Source organism: Astatotilapia calliptera, chromosome 8 (assembly GCF_964374335.1).
Source record: "Astatotilapia calliptera chromosome 8, fAstCal68.1, whole genome shotgun sequence".
NCBI classification, from domain to species: domain Eukaryota; kingdom Metazoa; phylum Chordata; class Actinopteri; order Cichliformes; family Cichlidae; genus Astatotilapia; species Astatotilapia calliptera.
Genome location: NC_137429.1, coordinates 16,294,170 through 16,314,389, shown reverse-complemented (window position 1 = coordinate 16,314,389; position 20,220 = coordinate 16,294,170). Strand labels below are relative to the sequence as shown.

The 20,220-nt window shown below is 40.5% G+C and overlaps 2 protein-coding genes across 4 annotated transcripts; both read left to right on the top strand.

The window, feature by feature from the left end:
- The first annotated feature begins 555 nt into the window (after positions 1-555).
- Positions 556-6,748, top strand: LOC113019313 (uncharacterized). Of its 2 annotated transcripts, XR_013910773.1 has the most exons (9): positions 556-765; positions 1,252-4,105; positions 4,277-4,322; positions 4,474-4,623; positions 5,109-5,198; positions 5,339-5,458; positions 5,784-5,848; positions 6,217-6,288; positions 6,524-6,748. XR_013910773.1 is itself a non-coding variant. In XM_026162920.2 (8 exons), exons 2-8 carry the CDS (start codon positions 1,361-1,363, stop codon positions 6,571-6,573), a joined length of 3,273 nt encoding a protein of 1,090 aa, XP_026018705.2. In that variant the 5' UTR covers positions 556-765; positions 1,252-1,360; the 3' UTR covers positions 6,574-6,748. The 2 variants fall into 2 exon arrangements, 1 of the variants encoding a protein (XP_026018705.2); XM_026162920.2 differs by lacking the exon at positions 5,784-5,848.
- A 656-nt stretch (positions 6,749-7,404) lies between these two features.
- On the top strand, positions 7,405-19,008 carry LOC113019314 (eukaryotic translation initiation factor 3 subunit C-like). Of its 2 annotated transcripts, none has more exons than XM_026162921.2 (23): positions 7,405-7,541; positions 10,726-10,840; positions 10,932-10,997; positions 11,095-11,284; positions 11,377-11,502; positions 11,731-11,785; positions 12,369-12,478; positions 12,598-12,752; positions 12,869-13,004; positions 13,291-13,394; positions 13,592-13,733; positions 13,930-14,055; positions 14,213-14,306; positions 14,506-14,693; positions 14,833-15,105; positions 16,619-16,810; positions 17,205-17,376; positions 17,457-17,616; positions 17,707-17,772; positions 17,912-17,999; positions 18,144-18,309; positions 18,436-18,477; positions 18,681-19,008. In XM_026162921.2, the coding sequence occupies exons 2-23, from the start codon at positions 10,746-10,748 to the stop codon at positions 18,755-18,757; spliced, it is 2,823 nt and encodes a 940-aa protein (XP_026018706.1). In that variant the 5' UTR covers positions 7,405-7,541; positions 10,726-10,745; the 3' UTR covers positions 18,758-19,008. The 2 variants fall into 2 exon arrangements, with proteins under 2 accessions (XP_026018706.1, XP_026018707.1); XM_026162922.2 differs by having other exon boundaries at positions 7,410-7,442.
- Positions 19,009-20,220: the final 1,212 nt, after the last annotated feature.

Genomic DNA, 20,220 nt, shown 5'->3' with positions numbered 1-20,220 from the left:
GGTGACACATTTAATCGTTTAAATGACAGGGAAGTTCCTTATACTATAAAAATGTATGTGTTTTTACAGTGTGTGCATGGTTAAAAAGGAATTAAATGACAGAAGCAGTTAAATGCTATTATATAATCATTCAGACATTTCTGGGTTTTTTGGGGGGGTTTTTTTGGGGGGGGGGGGGTGTTTTTTGTTATTTGTCTTTTTACAGTGGTGCCAGTGAGCTTTTTCTATAATTTTACATATGTATTTCTTCTCGTTTAAGCCCAAATAGTCATACTGGCACATTTCTTTCATTTGCTATAGCTGCATTTTTTTCTATGATGTAGAAAAACTGAGACATACTGTTGAAATTGCATTCCTTTTTTACGTTAAGATGGATTACATGTGTAGTCAACCTTATTTACACACTGATTGAAAGGAGCGTTTCACTGGCCCAGCCCACTTAAGCACACTTTAAAGGTCACGAAATGTTTTCAAAACAACGTTAGATGGCACTGTAACGCTATCGTCTGTGCATGAACGCTAATTCACGATTAAACACAGAAGAAGAATCCTTGCGTTATGATTGGTGTAAACCATCCAATGAGCGTGAAGGAAACTGACATTTTGAACTAGACAGGCGCTTCGTTGGTTAACAAGATAAACGTTTCAGAGTTTATGCTGATATTTATTTTGTAGTATCCGTGTTTGTCTTATCAAACCAGAATCTCGTTGAGACTAAAACAGTTTCACATCTATAAACATCCGCTAAGAAGTTCGTGTTTACAGGTAAGCAGAGCTGGTTCCGTTCTTCTAACAAACGTTACAAGGTTTTAGCTTAACCTATGCTCGTTCAAGATGATCTCGTGTTCCGAGCATTACATGAATGAAATAACTATTTATCGTAAATATGACATAGTAAACAATCGGAAAGCAACGTTTTCCAACCTAAAACCGCCGTAACTCTACGTTAAAAACCAAATCTGTGTTCCTAAGCTATGATGTTGCTGTATGCGTTACCTAATCTCTAGTTTTACTGGTTTAAAATAAATTGACATGGGTTTTGTTTTTTTGGGGGGTGTAACATTAGAAACTCAGCACAAGTTGAGATTACATGGTCGTCCGTTACTGTCGGTGCTAAATTGCATTTTGATTTTGCTGTTTTAATATCTAGTTTGTATAAATAAAATAGCTGTAAAATAATTCAGCAGTGAGACTTTTTCATTCAGTTGCCTACATAAGCCAATGAAGTCAAGCTCTGTTTTCTTATTTTAGGCACAGGGAGTCTGAGACAGCTGATAATATGTGTGGAGTCTGAGTATTGCCCTCTGTTTTAAATAAGAAGCCCTTCATTTATTCTGTGAGAGAAGAAGCATCACCATCCATGGCCAACAAACCAACTGGGCGAGGCTTATACATTCGGGAAAATCCAGATGCCGATGAGTGCTGTGAAAACATTCCACCCGGGGGCACTGTTAAAGCTGGGACTTCTAAACTCAAATGGCCCCATGAAGAAAACAAGCCTCTTTCTGACACCTGCACCTTTTCAACCCCTGCTCCAACAGGCAGCAAGCCAAAGTCACGGATTTCTTTCCAGTCTGCTCTGACACCAATTTTAAAATACTTAAATATCGGCAACAAATCTCCAGAAAGTTCAACACATGAAAATAATCGTCGTCAGACACTTTCTCTTTTCTCCTTTGGTGCAGCCACAGCAGATTGTCAAAAATCAACAAAAGGTTCTGTCCAACAGTTAAACTCAGATCCCCCTAGTAGCTATTCTGGGCAATTATTCAGTGACATGGATGGTCCTGTGTCCTTTCTAGGTGACGAATGCTTGCCAGAAGTGACCCTATTTGATTCTATGTGTGATTCTACCATACAGCTTACTAGAAATGACTCCCCTGCTCCTGACAGCGCACCTGCAACTTCTGCAAGCACAAGCCCTAAAATAAATATTCCTGAAATTCATCCTCCTGATCTTTCACAACATATGGCAACAACAGAGATTACAGACCCAGATGTCAAAATGATTGATGCCTCTCAGAACAAGCATGCTCCGGTCCCCTGGCTGATACTTGACAAATTCTTGCCAGAAATTACTCTCCTTGATGTTACACGTGATTCACCATTATCATCAGGAGAACAGACCACCTCCATGGATGTGACTCAGGCTCTTCCTCCGCTTGATTTGAAACGCGACAGGTCTTTTAATGGAATGGAAAGTGGAAAAATCGCGGCACAGCCTAGCAGTTCAGATGTCATCTCGGGCGAAAAATTGCTAAGTACAAGTGTACAATCCGACAAGTGTGTGGGGGAAAGCACAGAAAAAACCTCTTTGGATATTACTATGGGAAGTGTTTTGGAAAATAGCAAGTCTTCATCAGAGCCCAGTGAATATAATATAGAGACGAGTCAAGCATCGGCAGGGGATACACTTGGGAAAAATCCTGCTAATGTTACTCGAGAAATAATATCTTCTAGTGACATACCTGCAGACTCTAATGTGGAGTGCAGTGCTAATCAAAAAGTTACCTCAGAGATCCGGGAAGAGCCTGTGGAGTTTTCTGATAAACCTGAAGCTATCATTAAAGACCTGATTGCCAGCCATGAAGCAAAGTCAGCCAACGAGCCCAGTGGACAAAATATGAAGATGAGCTCAACATCACCTGATGATACATTCAGCAGTCAACCAGCTAATGTTACACATGACACAACCTCGTCCAATGACACGTCAGCTCAGAGTGTAAGGTCTACATCGAATAGGGAGTGTAGTAGTAGTCAAAAGGACGCCCCCTCAGAACTTGTGGAATCTTGTCACAAAGTAAACGATGAGTTGAAAAACTATGCGACACAGCCAAACCCAAAAGCATCAAACTCCGGGAATGGAACATTTAATGTCGTGCAGGCCGCTGATCTGAGCGTGTCTAATGATTTAAATACTACTGCTTCAGTTTCCCACTTTCAGAATAAGACACTTGATCTTCCTCCATTTAATGTAAGCTGCACCAAAGATGGGACTTCAGGTCAGGCAGGTTTTGGCACCACTGAAACATCCCCCATCACAAATCAAAATTGCTCATCTTTAAAGGAATGTGCTCCATTTGCTGTGCAGAACGCCACCTTTGAAAAGCATTCTCTGCATAAAAGCAGTGGCAGCACAGTATTAGGGGAAGACCTCAAGAACAACACCTTTGATTCTCAACCACCTTCCAAGAAGAGCGACACAATAACTTTGTTGGAAACGGTCCAGAGTGAAAGTAGCCAAATTTCTTCAAAGCCTAATAGCACAAAAACTCTGACAGAAATGAGCTCATGTGACGGTCACCAAAGTGCTTCCAAGCCAAATGGAACAATAACTTTATCAGAGGTGAACCCGAGTGACGATCACCACAATACCTCCAGGCCCAATGGCACCATAACTTTGTCAGAAACAAGCTCATGCAACATCCGCCCGAGGTCTTCAGACAAGCCCTCCACACCTGAAGTCAGTAATCTAACCACCAGCCCTAAAGACAACAATATTGACATTGCCCCTGATCTATCAAAGCATAATGTTACGACAGATGCTAAGGACCATAGTGGCAAGGAGGTTGAAACCCATGATGACGCTTCTGGCAGTGGTAGCTGTGAGACTAAAGATCTTTCAGGTCTGCCTGTGGTGGGCGGGCTCTCCGATTCTTTAAACCGTCAAAGCTTTGGTACAGTGAACCTCAAAGCCAAGTGTTTCAATTTGGATGACACCCTGGATTTAAAGGCAGACTGTTTGATTACTTCAACACCAATGACTAAATGTACAATGTTCAACTTGAACACTGAGCAAGTTGAGGGCTTACACCTAGCAGTACAGAAGAAGCTGTACACAGATGGTCCCAGGAAGCCAGCTGATCAGGTGCCATCAGACCCATCAAACCTTGTCTGTGACCGTAAAACAATCTTGAAACAGCCAGCTGCTAAATCCCTTTGCCCTCCCCCAAAAGCTGGAGCTCAGCTGATGAAATCAAAGTCACATTCCTCAATTCCAGCCAGGTTGAATACAGTGGCATCCAACTTACCTACGAAAAGACAAAGAACCCAAGCTGAAGCTTCAAGAAACACTGCTGCCACTGCCCCTGATGCACCCCAGGGGGTAGGACTTAAATGTTTGCAAAATGTTGATATTACCATCTGAGAAAATGAACACAGGTTGAACCTATTAGTTATTATTTGTTCCATTTTATTTTGTACTGATTAAAAGCTGTACATCCATGTACTTGACAGTCTGTCGTTAACGTCCTCTTTTCGTGTGTGTGTATTTAAGACCACAGGAGTAACATCCTGCTACAACCTGCGTGCTACAGCAACAGGTAGGAAGTGTATACCTTTGTTTGCATAGGTCCCAGTTTTGTTATTCCCATAATCATGTGTTTAATAACCTCAGTGTAACTATGTACTGTATCTGTGTGTTCGCACGGTGCGTCCGGGGCATCTCTGTCTTCCCCTTTGTACCAATACCAGGATCCAAGCTGCCCGCTTGTGGCTCACAAAGATCGCAGTTTAGTGGAATCCCATCAGGGATCCAGAGAGCTACTATGTGTCTTAGGCCACCTTTAACAAGAAGCAGTACAGCAATTTCTTCAAGTACCGACAAGCTCTGTGGACCTACAGGTACTCACACATTTGTCAAACTGTATCTGTACATTAGAAAGTTTCAATTTGCCCTCACTTCAGATACACAGTAAAGTTGCCTTTCTTCTGATACTCGAGGGGGGGGAAAATTGATAAAAATGCAGCTGATGCCAAACTTCTATGTGTTTTCTGGTTTAATATTGCCTTCTTGTTCTTGAGTGTAACTAGTGGTTTTACACCTCATTGTAAACTCTCTGTATTTCCATTTATAAATGGCTTCTCTTGACTGGAGGTCTTGACAATGATCCTCTACTTCCTCCAGCGTGTTGTGGACTTTGGTAGATGTTGTGAAGTTGTTTTGTTTTTAACCATGGAAATAATTCTGTGATCATCTGCTTTAGTTGTCTTCTGTGGTCTTTCAGGCTTTTTATAGAGAAGGAAATTACTGTAGAAATGTATCTGATTTTTGTGAAAGATGTGTTCATTTATTTTTCTGTAACAGTTTCTCCTTTTTGTCTACATAGCAACTAACCCTGTGACCAAGACTTCACAAGCAAAGAAGCACCCTCTAACCAGAGCTGACAGTTTGCTAGTGTCAAAGAGGAAGAAAATGGGTAAATAAATAAGAAAATCATGCTCTAGTATTGCAGCCTTTTTAACAGCTTTGTTTGGTATTTTTGGTATTTGCATGAAGCTTGAAACCTAAGTGTAAGTGTACAGTCATGTAGATTTTTCTTTTTTCCACCCTTTGCAGATGCTTCTGATCCATGCAATAGTGTCGGAGCTCCAGTATCTGCCAGTGATGCTACAAACAAAGCGACAATCCTCAAGCAGCCCAGTAAGAGAGCTTTGCCTGCCAAAGCTCAAGGAGAAGGTATGTTGGAAATTTACTGGAATTTCTGCACTTGAAACTTGTGACATGGTTTGAACTTTATCTAAGTCACAGGTATAGAACAGTACTTCACTGTGTTTTCTAAAGATAAACTAATCAGTGCAGATTTCCTGATATGCCAAAGGGTTTGTTGGCTTTTTCCACTAACTGTTGGGCAGTTGGCCAAAGTTTGATGTGATTTATGCTGCTGAACAGCTTCACGAGCGCAGTAACCTGTAGTGAACTCCTGTGGTGCTTTCATGCTTTAAGAGGCTGCAGTGCCAGCATGTATGAGTGAACCCTCAAAAGCGTGTAATGCTCCCAACAGAGCCAGGCCCCTGAAACAGCCTGGAATCAGCAATAAAGCACCACTACCTAAAACCCAAATCCACAGTAAGTTGAGAGTGCTGAGGAGACAAGTCTCAGCTGTGTAATTTCTAGTGGACTGTTGGTACTCAGAACCAATTTGGTTGTTTTGTGTTTATTAAAATCACGTGTTCATGTTGTCTGAAGGTTACTTTTACTCTGTGTTGTTATTATTATGTGTTAATTGGATTTTAATTTCATGTCATACAATTGTGAACATTAAACGACAACAACAACTAACACAAGATTGTTAAGTCCTATGTATTCATACAATGTCCCAGTATATCAATTGCTATTTAAAGACAATGGTGAAAATAATTAGCATAGACTGTAAATTGTGGGCGTTACAATTTCCCATTTGTCCTCTTTAATTAATGATGCAAACTGTTTTTCAGGTTGCGCAAAATGTGCTGAGCTTGAAGAACAACTTAAACTGATATCAGAAGAAAACACAAGGCTGAAAGAAGGTATCAGATGGCCTGTTACTGTGGTTATATGGGTCTAAATTGTAGAAATTATTAAGAAGTCAGGAGACATTACAACTTGAAGAATTTGGACTTTACTCAATCAAATCATATCATATACTCAGTATTATCAAGTGATCCTCTTTTTTTTTTTTCCTTTTTGGTTATGTTATTTATGTTACACAAGCAATCTTTTATTGTAGGAACATAATTAAGTTTTCCTCTTTTTCTCTTCTAGAGTTGCTGAAATACACTAAACAAGATGTCCCAGTGAAATCCCGGTGTTAATACTTTAAAGCATATCTGCTGTTTTTAAATGTTAATAATTACGTAAAATAATTTACTCACTAAAGTAGAAATGTTTTTTGTTTTTTTCTATTTTGCAGTGAGGATGAGATTTTGTCTGTTTGTGTGTTTAACATTACACTGTTTATTTTCAACTCTAATAAATTTAATAATATGTGTTGGTCTTTCATTTGGTTGGTCTAACACTTTGGAGAGTGCTCTGCTGGGAGGACACATTTGAACACCTTTTTTTCAGTATTTGGAAATTTCAGTCTTTGCGATTTAGAATTACTGTACTCAAATACTGATACTCATTGTCAAGCTGCCGGGTATAAATAAAACATCAGCATATTCAACACGCATAGCTACTGGCATTCCACCACTGAAATTAAATATTGTATAATAGATTAATATTCTATTGTTAAAAATATTGAATTTCCAGTGAAACCCTGTGACTTTGGATATCTTTATCTCAGGTTATTCAACACACTGGTATATCTCTATAAATACAAGAATACGGTGTAGGCAAATATTTACCATGCACTGCGATTTAAAAGCAAGGTTTTCCAATACAATATTATATAAAGGTAGAGTTGTTAAAACTTTACCCGTATGTAATGCTTTCACTGTTACTTTTGTCCAGTTTTGCTGGTGTAATCCCTTTCCTCGGAAGCAGTGGTGAATCAGCTAAGGAAAAAGTGGAGACCAACGATTCGTTTTTTTTCTCCAAACTCCCGTGAGAACAACAGAATGGGATTTTTAAATGCACTGTTTCAGCCGCTGAGTGGCGCTGTGAGCGGAGAGCCTTCAGTGCTGCGGACTATTCACGTTGTTGATCATCAGAGTACTTCCTGTTCTGACGAAATTGCCCGGTAAGAGTGCTGCACGCATTTTCTTTTCCTTCGACAAGAAAACTGGATTTTTAAACAGCTCAAACTAAACACCGCGGAATAACTTTTACTAGGTTGTAGGTGAGTTTAATTCACTAAGTGTGCGACTTTTTTGTATTTTCGTTTATTTGCCGTGAAAGCATTCTGGGTAAGGCGTGTAAGCCCAACTGCAACTTGGTTTTCATTTCTTTTGTCGACTGTAATCCAGTCTGTTTGCTAGCATTAGGCTAATATTCTGCGGTATAGACGTATTTAAGTGTCAGCACTATAAGGCCGGTGGACGATTTTCTGGAAAATAATTAAAACATTTAAGTTTAAAAACTGCCTATATTTAAACTGCTATAAATAACTTGTTGGTCTATAATATGTGAAACATATATCAAATGTATCCCTCATGAATGATATCAAGTCATCTTGAGCGACAAACAACATTCCTCTAGCAATCAGTTTTTGGCAATGACTTTTATAAATCCTGTATTTTCGCAGTTAAAAAAAATTCTTGTTGACTTTAAAAATGCCTCTTTTAAGAGTAATCTGGCCAAGAGGACAGCTGAAATTGCAACAAAGGCAACAATAGTTCTGTAAACATATTTTAAGTGGACAAAAGGGACTTGATTGATTATAATGTAAGTACAATAACACAGTTATAATGATAGTTGAGAAACGGGTATTTTTTAAGTTTTATATATAACTCCTTTGTAATACCTGTTCACCAAAGTCTTTTTAGCAACATACCTAACTATATTACACATAAAAAATACACGGAAACATTGGAAATCAGTTTTTGGCAGGCAATCAGTTTTTGGCACAACACCAGTGTTTCAGATTGACTGGTGATGGTCAAACAGATGTGTGGCAAACTTGCTTTTCAGGAGCCGCTACCGATAAACCAGCAAAAGCATCAAACTCTGGGAATGGGACATTTAATGTCATGCAGGCCGCTAATCTGAGCATGTCTAATGATTTAAATACTACTGCTTCAGTTTCCTACTCTCAGAATAAGACACCTGATCTTCCTCCATTTATTGTAAGCTGCACCAAAGCTGGGACAGGAACTTCAGGTCCGGCAGCTTTTGGCACCACTGAAACATCCCACATCAAAATTGCTCATCTGTAAGGCAATGTGCTCCATTTGCATCCTCTGCATAAAAGCAGTGGCAGCACTGTATTAGGGGAAGACCTCAAGAGCAACACTTTTGATTCTCAACCACCTTCCAAGAAGAGTGACACAATAACTTTGTTGGAAACGGTCCATAGTGAAAGTAGCCAAATTGCTTCAAAGCCTAATAGCACAATAACTGACAGAAATGAGCTCATGTGACGGTCACCAAAGTGTTTCCAAGCCAAATGGAACAATAACTTTATCAGAGGTGAACCCAAATGACAGTCACCACAATACCTCCAGGCCCAATGGAACCATAACTTTGTCAGAAACAAGCTCGTGCAACATCCGCCCGGGGTCTTCAGACAAGCCCTCCACACCTGAAGTCAGTAATCTAACCACCAGCCCTAAAGACAACAATTCTGAAGTCGTCCCGATCTATCAAAGCATAATGTGACACAGATGCCAAGGACCATAGTGGCAAGGAGGTTGAAACCCATGATGACGCTTCTGGCAGCGGCAGCTGTGAGACTAAAGATCTTTCAGGTCTGCCTGTGGTGGGCGGGCTCTCTGATTCTTTAAACCGTCAAAGCTTTGGTACAGTGAACCTCAAAGCCAAGTGTTTCAATTTGGATGACACCCTGGATTTAAAGGCAGACTGTTTGATTACTTCAACACCAATGACTAAATGTACAATGTTCAACTTGAACACTAAGAAAGTTGAGGGCTTACACCTAGGAGCACAGAAGAAGCTGAGGATGCAGAACACATTGAGCGATCCACAGCTAAGGAAAAGCCTTATCTGCAGTAACTTCATTCAGCAACCTGACTTTAGATAAATTACTCTGACAACATAGTTTTTCTTTCAGATTGAATGCACCTGCTGTGGAGAGTGGTACCGCACAGTGTGTGTTGACTTTTCTTGTGCAGAGAGCGATTACAGATGTAATCTGGTTGTAGGCTATGGCAGTTGGCCACAGGTGGCAGCAGTGAGCTGTTCTCCATTTGAGACTGCTCCAGCTACTATGTGATACGTCAGTGGATCCAGCTACAAAATAGAGGTCATATGTAATTTGGGGAAATTAACTTATGAATATTCTTAACTTAGAAAGTTGACGTTTTAAAATGAACTCACCTAAAAACTCCAAAACACATGACACACCAACTGGCACACAAGAGTTACTCACTTTCACAAGGTCTACTTAATCACACTGACTCTATTGCTTACTAATTATTGTCTAACTGCTGTACATTTACTGTATGTCCTATCTCCTCACAAATGTTTGTTAAATTAACCAAACAGTTCTCGCTAGCTGTGCTAATCAGTTATCCCATCATTTCAAATGTTTTTCAGAGAAAACACTATGAGACTATGATAAGAGGATGTGATGTTGCAACACCAGTCAAGGATTAATGTGTAATGTTTGCTGGAGACATATTTCTTTGTTATGGAAAAAAATATTAAAATCATTATGAACAATAGGAGTGCTAATTTAATTTTGGTACCATTTTATTTAGTTTAAAGGTTTATTTGCGAGATCCACAAGAACAAAAAACAGTGAAAGTTACAATTATATTGTGCATAAAATTATAATTCAAACATGGTAATAGAGCCAGGTGCAGATGTGTCAGAAGTTGATCTGACTGTAGGCTATGGCACTTGGCCACAGGTGATGCTAGTTGGCTCGACTCCATTTGAGTGCACACAAAGCAAACTGCATGCTTTATTTGTGGGGCGAAAATGCTGAAATTGGAATAATAAAATGTACGAGGGGAACAACAATGAAGACATGATTCCCCAGATCATTGATTCTTGTCCTGTAAACAACATCTGCGTGGTGACGTTTATTTGCCGTTTTCGCAGTCGCCTCGTGAGAATATCGCCTCGTGCATGAGAATATCACCAGGTAAACTCAAGACAGTTAATGTTTTATTGTTGAAGAGTAAGAAGACTTTGTGTTTAAGGTAACCTCACAAATGTCAAGGACGAAATATTCAGTGTGTATTTGCTGGTTTGTTGGTAGTGGCTCCTGAAAAACAAGTTTGGCACACATCTGTTTGACAGTGAATATCTTTGTCAGCTGAATATGTGCTGGTATACCACACGTAGAATCTGGAGCTGCATCTCTGTAATACCACTCATTACTTTGTATTTCTCTACAGATTGACAGCATCCTTCAGCAATGTCTCGATTCTTTGCCAGGTCTGACAGTGAGTCAGAGGAGTCCTCATCTGACGATGAGATCACTGATAAAGCACCCGGAGCCACTTTCAAGCAGTAAGTGAAACTTGGAATAAATCTCATCACAAACTCATCACACACATTGTTCTTCCTGTAAAGATCTGACTTGTGCACTTGGTTTTCACAGGTCGCTGCTTCTTAGCGACGATGAGGAGGACACAAAAAGAGTGGTGCGCAGCGCCAAAGATAAAAGGTTGGTGTGGTATTTTTAAAAGGTCACAACTTTAAAGTCTATACAAAATTTTGCCCCTTTTTTCTTTCTTTTGACTAAATTTATTCTTGAATCTTAGGTTTGAAGAGTTGACGAACCTCATAAAGACTATCCGCAACGCTATGAAGATTCGAGACATGTCCAAGTGTCTGGAGGAGTTTGAGCAGCTTTGTCGAGCCTTCCTTAAAAGCAAGAATATAGTGGATAAAGAGGGTATTCCTCCCTTCTATATCCGCCTTCTGGCTGACTTAGAGGACTACTTGAACCAGGTTAGTAGCTTGGACAAAAAATTAAACTGCAATTTAATGATTTAATTGTCATTGTGTTTGTCCTAATCAAATACTTAACATTATTTTTACAGCTTTGGGAGGATAAAGAGGGGAAGAAGAAGATGAACAAGAACAATGCAAAAGCTCTCAGCACCCTGCGTCAGAAGATCCGCAAGTACAACAGAGACTTTGAGTCAGAAATAGCAGCATACAAGGAGGTAAAGTCAAAGACTAAATCTTCATGTTTATTTTCTATGCATTGTATGAATCTCTGGGGGGGGGGGTGTAAACTTAGGTCTCATCAGATCTGTTCTGTGGTCAAAAGACTGTCAATGTGCTGAGCAGCTTCCTTCTGGTGTTATTTAATCTGGTGTATTAGAATTTATATGAATTTCAGCCTTAAAAAAAGCAGTTATCAGAATGTCTTGTCTCTCTCTCCCTGCTAGAATCCACAGGAGTCTGCAGATGAGGAGGAGGAGGAGAAGGAGCCAGAGGACTCTGGTGAGCTGGTTGTTTATACAGGTTATGTGTAAAGGATTCAACCCGGAAAGCATAGGATTCAATAGGGGCATAGGTGAAATGTGTCTATGTGTAGTGCACGTGTCAAGTCTCATCATGAGTGATCAATCATTCTTGTACATCAACCTGTAGGCTGCCAGTGAAAATGGGCTTATTAAAAAGGACTGTTGAAGGTCCAGCTCCATGATATATTATACATTATACATATATTATACAGAATCTGAAGTTTAACTGCAAAAACTAAGCTGATTTTAAAAGTTTGTTCGGTTGAAACTTTTGACTGTTTTTAATCTACTCAGAAGAAACTCCAGCAGCAGATTAATCAGTTATAACTAATGAAGTTTAGAATGTTTTACGTAAATTATGAAGTTTACTTTGTACATTATTACTTAAAAACTCAGTTTAAGAGTTTTTTGCCCCCTTTCATTACTTCATTCTGTGCTTCAGTCAGTCACATTTTCACGTGCTGTACAAAGATTAGCTGCAAATGATGAGATGATCAATGTGTGTTGGTGCTGAGGGGAAAGGAGCCAGCATCGTCTGATTTGTCTTTTTGGTCCACAAGGCTCGTCCTCTGACAGTGAAGGAGAGGTGTCATCAAAGTCCTTCTTGAAGAAAAAGCCTGAGGCGCCTTCAGAAGCCACCGACCGTTCTCAGACTGCCAAGGAATCTGAGGTAAGAGGTCATTTAACTAAACTACAGCAAAAGATCTGGTGGGAAAGACAAAATACTTGCACAGTTTATTTGAGAGGATGCCTGAGCTAAGATTTTGAGTTTTTCCCTTCTCTCAAAAGGATAAGTCCTCTTCTTCTGATGAAGATGATGATGATGATGATGATGATGGAGACTGGAGCCCAAGCGACTCAGACAGCAGGAGTGAAACCTCTGATAAGGAAGAAGAAAATGCCTTAAAGAGGAAGCGTCTTGTGACCTTCCTCAAAGTTAAAAGGTCTAAATACTTTGAATATCTGTTCAGACACTTTTTTAGATTTTAAGTCAAATTTTACTGCAGAGAGAGTCATGTAGAGTGAATGTGTTGTTACCAAACACTGCGTCTGTCCTCAGGTCCCAGGACACTGAAAAGCCTGGAGTCAGGAAGGAGGAGAGGAAGAAGAAGCCCAAACAGAAAGAACAAATTGAGGAGGAGGCTGAGGAGGAAGGAGGCTGGGAGAAGGTTAACAGAGGAGTACCTCTGGTTAAGGTAAAGAACAGATGGTAACATAAAACTGTTTGGACTTGATGCCGGCCGGACAGAAGAATAGATGCACTGGTGCTGCTTCTTATTTTAGTTTAGCTTGTTTGTGTTTCAGTGCCGACGTGTTCATTTATAGTAATGACAGTGATAAAATCAACATGCAATTGTCTGGTTAATTTAACAAAATCAATGACTGTAAAAAGAAAAACTTGCCTCTAAGAGTTTATTCAACACGTTGTTTGTATTTTTAATTTTAAGTTTGTTTGTTTTTTCCCCCATTGCGACCATTCAGGAGAAACCCAAAATGTTTGCTAAAGGCACCGAGATCAACACAGCGGTGGTGGTGAAGAAGCTGAATGAGATCCTGCAAGCAAGAGGCAAAAAGGGAACAGACAGGTACGACTGCATTTATCACTAAAGCTTAAAAATATATATTTAAAAAAAGTTACGTATTCACACGACTGTTGATATCCAGTCAATGTAAAACCAGGCGTGTCATGTGGAAGTATGTCCAGTATATGAATTTCAGAGAAATTCTTCTCCTGAACAAATCCTGACTCCTTTTTTTCTTTTTTCTCCTCCCTCACTGACAGGGCGGCTCAAATTGAGCTATTTCATGCTCTGGCAGCCATCGCTGCAGAGAATAACTTGGGCCAAGGTATCCTGGTCAAGATCAAGTTCAACATTATTGCCTCCTTGTACGACTACAACCCCAACCTGGCAGCCTTCATGAAAGTGAGTGACACTGCTTTTAATTCTTACAGTATCAACAAAACCAAAAGGGTTCCTGTGATTTACTGTAGTGTTTCATGTTACATGAAATATCTTAAAATTGCAAGTCATCACAAAAATTATTTGTGCTGTTTAACATTTTGGATTGAAAAGAATGAGTTCCTGAGTTATGGTTCTTCTGGCTTGTCTCCTTTTTTAGCCTGACATGTGGAAAAAGTGTCTGGATTGTATAGATGAGCTGCTGGACATTCTCTTTGAGCACAACAACATCTTCATTGGAGAGAACATCGCAGAGGACAGCGAGAATCTGGCCGTCTCCGATCAGGTGATCCCACTCATCCACCCCAAGCAATCTGTGGACTTAAAGAAAGAAAGCAGTTTAGACTAATAAAACACTCACATAGCTGTTGAACTGTCTGCATTTGTATCAACTGTCTTGTGAACTATGGGCTGGTATTCATTTCTTTGTGTGTATTTGTTAGCCTTTCAGGGTGCGCGGATGCATCTTAACCCTGGTAGAAAGGATGGATGAAGAATTTACAAAGATCATGCAGAACACTGATCCCCACTCTCAGGGTGAGTGGTGCCAAAACCTGAGTGACGATTATTAACTGCTGTGAGGGTGAATGTGTTAGGACTGTAAATGTGGATTAACGGGTTGCAATCTAAAATGTGGGATTTACATCACCCTTGAAATTTGTATTGCTGTATTTGCTGCTCACATGGATGTATTTTGCTTATTCTTTCCTCTCTTTTTTTTAAAATCTTCCTTCAGAATACGTTGACAATCTCAAAGATGAGGGCAGGGTTTGTGGCATCGTTGACCGGCTGCTCACCTACATGGAGAACAAAGGCTCCACAGAAGAAATTTGCCGTGTCTACCTGCGCAGAATCATGCACACCTACTACAAGTTTGACTACAAAGCTCACAGACGCAGCCTGGGCCTGCAGGGAGAGACCAAGGTGAGAGACGGCACTGTGCAGAATCAGAACTTTCTTTTCTTGACAAACATCTGCATCATGATGCTATTTTTATGATGTTTAATGAAATGTTATGCATAAGGTGTAAAATGGTGTGCTGAAGTGTTTTTCTGTTGTGTAGTCCGAGCAGGACCAGGAGGAGAACAAGGAGGAGAACAAGGAGGAGAACAAGGAGGAGAACAAGGAGGAGAGCGAGGGAGAGGACAGCGCTGTGATCATGGACCGCCTCTGCAAGTTCATCTACGCCAAGGATCGCACCGACCGTATCCGTACCTGTGCTATCCTCTGCCACATATATCACCATGCTCTGCACTCACGCTGGTACCAGGCACGTGACCTGATGCTGATGAGTCACCTGCAGGACAACATCCAACACGCTGACCCACCTGTACAGGTAGGCACTCGTAATCATTATTTCTTCATATCATCGTCATCATCATAGTTTATTTATATAGCACTTTAAAAACACACAAGGCTGACCAAAGTGCTGAACAATAGAAATATAAGAGATACAATAAGAATAATAAATACGATAAAATAATAAACATAGCAAAAACAATAAGTATAAGTAAATACAAGTCAGTTAACCACTGAACCAGCGAATAAAAATGCATTTTTAATCTGGATTTAAAAACCAGCACTGATGTTGATTATTAATATAATAATAATAATATAATATAATAATAATCTTCGAGGAAGATTATTCCAACGCTTTGGAGCCACGATAGAGACGCTCGGTCTCCTCTCAGTTTCAGCCGTGATTTGGGGACTTGGAGTAACGGCTGCTCAGCTGACCGGAGCGAACGAGTGGGGACATAGGGCTTCAGCAAATGAGACATATGCAGGTGCCAGACCATTTAAGGATTTAAAAACCAATAAAAGAAATTTAAAATGAATCCTAAATTCAATTGGAAGCCAGTGAAGGGAACCCCAAACCAGAGTAATGTGCTCAAATTTCCTTCTACCAGATAAAACCATGCCGCAGCATTCTGTACTAGCTGCAGGCGTGTCAGAGTGCCCAGTCCAACCCCTATTATTAGGTTATAAACGCATGGATAACAGTCTCCAAGTCACGCCTTGAAAGAAAAGGTTTAACCTTCGACAGACGCCTGAGTTGATAGAATGATGATTTCACCACCCCATTCCCGTGGCCATCAAAAGTAAGTGCAGAGTCGATTTTTAACCCACGATTGGTAATCGAGCTCTTCAGGTGAGGGGTCAGAGCAGCAAGGTCAACATCAGGGATATCAGAGGAACGATTCGGGCCAAACAGAATTGCTTCCGTTTTACGTTCATTAAAATTTAAAAAAGTTTAGAGCCATCCATGACTTAAAATCGCTAAGGCAATCAAGCAGGAGTCTAATTGTGGAGCTATCAGAACGACTGAAAGAAAAATAAAGCTGGCAATCATCAGCATATAGATGAAATGAGACTTTGTGTTTACGAAAGATTGCACCCAGTGCCAGGAGATACAACGAAAACGGTAATGGCCCAAGAATAGATCCCTGTGGTACACCCCATGGCAGAGGGGCCACAGAGGATGATGATGAACCCAACTTAACACAGAAGCTCCTGTTTGAGAAATATGATTTTATCCACAGGAGTGCCAAGACAGAAATGCCCACACAATGCTGTAATCGAGAGATCAGCAGGTCGTGATCCACTGTGTCGAATGCAGCAGTCATATCTAGAAGTATAAGCACTACGTGTTTACCGCAGTCCGTCGCTACCAGAATATCGTTCATAACCTTTATGAGAGCTGTCTCTGTGTTATGAAACGGCTTAAAGCCGGACTGAAAAACTTCAAACATTTGAGAGTTATTTAGATAATATGAACGTGTTCTGACTCTAACTATTAGTTGTATATACAGATCGCCTGTTTTAACCGTTTTCCCCCCTCCTACCAGATCCTGTACAACAGAACAATGGTCCAACTTGGCATTTGTGCATTTAGGCAGGGCATGATTAAAGATGCCCACAATGCACTGCTGGACATTCAGTCCTCTGGCCGTGCCAAGGAGCTGCTGGGTCAAGGTCTGCTCATGAGGAACATGCAGGAGAGGAATGCAGAGCAGGAGAAGATTGAAAAGCGAAGACAAGTAAGTGCTGTCTGACCAGAGCAGTTAACTCTAACTAACATGTTGGTTTCTCTGTCAGTGTTGACCTGCTTGTAACCTGGATTTACTCTGTGAGTGAGTGAATTTTTGGGCCCCTCTCTCACAGCTGCAGGACAGATTTCCAGAAGATTTCATACAATTGTTCATGTGCACTTGGTGACTAGTTACTTTTTTGTTTTTTCCCTAAATGGGCCTTGACCTCACATTAATGTGCCAACTATTCCATGGTGTCTCCAGCTGCCTGTGTCCACAATAGTGTGAAATCAAGGCTGTAATGAAACGACAAATGTTTGGGTCTTTATTTTTAAAACACTGATGTGTCAGACATCCATTAGATGATACACACATGCATCGTGACGTTTATCCTCCCTAATAGGTGCCGTTCCACATGCACATCAACCTGGAGCTGCTGGAGTGTGTGTACCTGGTGTCAGCCATGCTGCTGGAAATACCCTACATGGCCGCCCATGAGTTTGATGCCCGCCGCCGGATGATCAGCAAGCAGTTCCACCACCAGCTCAGGGTCGGGGAGAGACAGCCCCTGCTAGGTACGAAACGCATCACGAGAGCTCGTTGTAGCAGGAAGTTTCATCCACAGAGGATAACCACAGCTTTATTTGTCCTCCAGGACCCCCAGAGAGCATGAGGGAGCACGTGGTGGCAGCCAGCAAAGCCATGAAGATGGGAGACTGGCGTACCTGCCACTCTTTCATCATCAATGAGAAGATGAACAGTAAGGTTTGGGACCTGTTCCCTGAGATCCAGAGAGTACGCGAGATGCTCGTCAGGTTAGCATACACTGCCCCTGTTCATCACTTGGTTCATTCACCAGTGTGATAATCCCACTTAGACGTCCTTATGTTTTGTTTTTTTAATAGGAAAATCCAAGAAGAGTCACTGAGGACCTATCTGTTCACCTACAGCAGTGTATACGACTCCATCAGGTGAGCACAGATGTATTAGTTTCATCAGTCTTTACTAAACCACAGATTTCTGTAGACCACTGCAGCTTCCCCACAGACCAAAGATGATCGGTCACTGTTCTGCCAAACCTTAATTTTACTACGCTTGTCTGTCCTTCAGCATGGCTACGCTGTCTGAGATGTTTGAATTGGAGATGCCCACAGTCCACAGCATAATCAGCAAGATGATCATCAACGAGGAGCTGATGGTAGGACTCGACGTTTCTGTTCTGTGGACTGAAAATATAGACACAGCAGTCTCATGGGGGCTTTTATATTTGAGAGTGTTTATATTTGTGATTACTTTTTATATGCCTTTAATTTGGATCCCCCCATTTTTCTCTTCCCAACAGGCGTCACTCGACCAGCCCACACAGACGGTGATGATGCACCGCACTGAGCCAACGTCTCTGCAGAACATGGCTCTGAAGCTGGCAGAGAAACTGGGCAACTTGGTGGAGAACAACGAGCGCGTATCTGACCTGAAACAGGGCATCTATGGCGGTTACTTCAACAGGGGTAAGTTCATCATGTTCTCACAGTACTTAGGGATCGTTAAATCTGGAACTTATTTCTAACCTTTCTGAACCATTTATTTTCCAACTTTTGCTATTAGATGATAATTAGCTTTCATTTGTCATACAGATCAGAAAGGTGGCTACCAACAGAAGCAATCCTACCAGAGAGGTATGTTAAATTTCACTGAGGTCGTTTCCTGTTTTATGTCAATGAGGTAGATTTGGGTTGGGTTCTCTTTTCAGCAGTAGATGCTATTTTAAATTCATCCATCAGTATTACACCTTTGTGGTTTGTTTTTTTCTTCTTTTCTTGTAGTTTAGTGAATTTGTGTGAACACTAATGAGATGATTGTTGTCTTTGTACAACCGCAGATGGGAAATCTTACCAGCAGAAGCAGTCGGGTTACCAGAGAGGCGGTTACAGGAATCAAAATCAAGGAAATTACTGAGCTTGAAGTTTGTGGATTTCAGTTTTTACAGCAGAGCTGGTCTTCATTCCAAGACAACATCAGTACCTCATTTTGTGAGTTTGGCTCTTGGCCGTGCTCCCTCAATGAAACTGTTTTGCTGCTGTTTCTATGTCAGTTAGCATTGCTTTGTGTCAGCAACGGCAGAATGTGATATTACATTTCTGTCAATTTCTTGGAATAAATCTGGAGTTTTATTATTTTAACAGATTAATAAATAAATATTAAACAGTGTTGTGTTTTGTTTGATTTTTGTTTGGGGTTTTTTTTGCAGTGATAATATAAATTCAGTACATGTATGGAAAACTAAAAGCATATCATTAAAATCAGTCTCAGTCCACCTGCTTTAAGATGCTTATCAGTGGATTGAGGGTGAATTAAAAAGTGGTACATCTTTTGTTGCCTACATATAAGTCATTGCATTTTGTACAATGCTTTGGACAAGTACAATACTTTAATTCACAAGAAAAGACATGCAGTCTGTCTGCTAACTAAAGCTACAGAGGCTCTATAAAGAGGACTGTGTGTGTGTGTGTGTGTGAAATTATATTTATTATATAAAAACCGGAAAAAAGCATTTCGATTATGCTTTAAACAAAAATCTTGCAAAAGCAGCTTAGTCTGTAGAGAAGTTTGGATCTGTTGCTTAAGTCTAGTTTTATAAATCCTCACCTGTAGGTTACAGAAAATTCTGAGCATCATGTTTTCCTTTTTTGTGAAATTTGATAAGCATTTCACACATTAAAGTATATGAAAGCAATCTTTTGATTTTCTGTACATCAAATACCACCTCGATTACGTTGCTGTCTCAGCGTGTCACAGCTCATCTCACTGACTCCTCGTTGTGAGTGGCCACTATGAACCTGTACCGCTCAGGTTCCTGCGACATGACGTCCAGCATCACATCAAGGCATCCGTTATAACTGTTCAAGCAGACGTGAAATGTATCAAGAGTCGAATCAAGATCAAAAATGATTGGCGATTGTTATACTCCGGAGGTTTTCGTTTTGTCTTACCAGCCTGTCATTGGTGTCCTCCCAGCTCTGATGGATGGGGTCCTGGTGACCCTCTTTCATCGCTAGTTTTCTCTCTTTGTCCATGTAGGCTCCTCTCACCAGCTTGACACCCAAACAGAAACACTCATTCTTGGATAGAGACAGCGCGTCTAAGAGGAGAGACCTGGAGTCCTGATAACCACAGAATTTAACCACAGACACAAAGAATTATAATTAAAACCATTAACTGCCAGTGAAAGTAACAAAGTGTCTGATATTTGATGATAAAATGAGAAGAGAAATAGAGATAGTTGCCTTCAGGTAACATTGATATGTGTTCCAGATCCAGAGACCATCTTTGTTAAAAAGAATCACTTTTTATTTAAAAATAAAAAATTGCATCTACACTCATTAAATTTGCTTCATGTAGTCAAAGTTGGCTTATTGTGC

Excerpts from the sequence above, each read along its gene's own strand:
- LOC113019313 (XM_026162920.2), top strand. The coding sequence starts at position 1,361 with ATGGCCAACAAACCAACTGGGCGAGGCTTATACATTCGGGAAAATCCA. Across the intron at positions 4,624-5,108 it reads CAAGCTCTGTGGACCTACAG|CAACTAACCCTGTGACCAAG; the intron begins GTACTCACACAT and ends TTGTCTACATAG. Across the intron at positions 6,289-6,523 it reads AAACACAAGGCTGAAAGAAG|AGTTGCTGAAATACACTAAA; the intron begins GTATCAGATGGC and ends TTTCTCTTCTAG.
- LOC113019314 (XM_026162921.2), top strand. The coding sequence starts at position 10,746 with ATGTCTCGATTCTTTGCCAGGTCTGACAGTGAGTCAGAGGAGTCCTCA. Across the intron at positions 13,734-13,929 it reads ACCTGGCAGCCTTCATGAAA|CCTGACATGTGGAAAAAGTG; the intron begins GTGAGTGACACT and ends CTCCTTTTTTAG. Across the intron at positions 17,773-17,911 it reads AGTGTATACGACTCCATCAG|CATGGCTACGCTGTCTGAGA; the intron begins GTGAGCACAGAT and ends TCTGTCCTTCAG.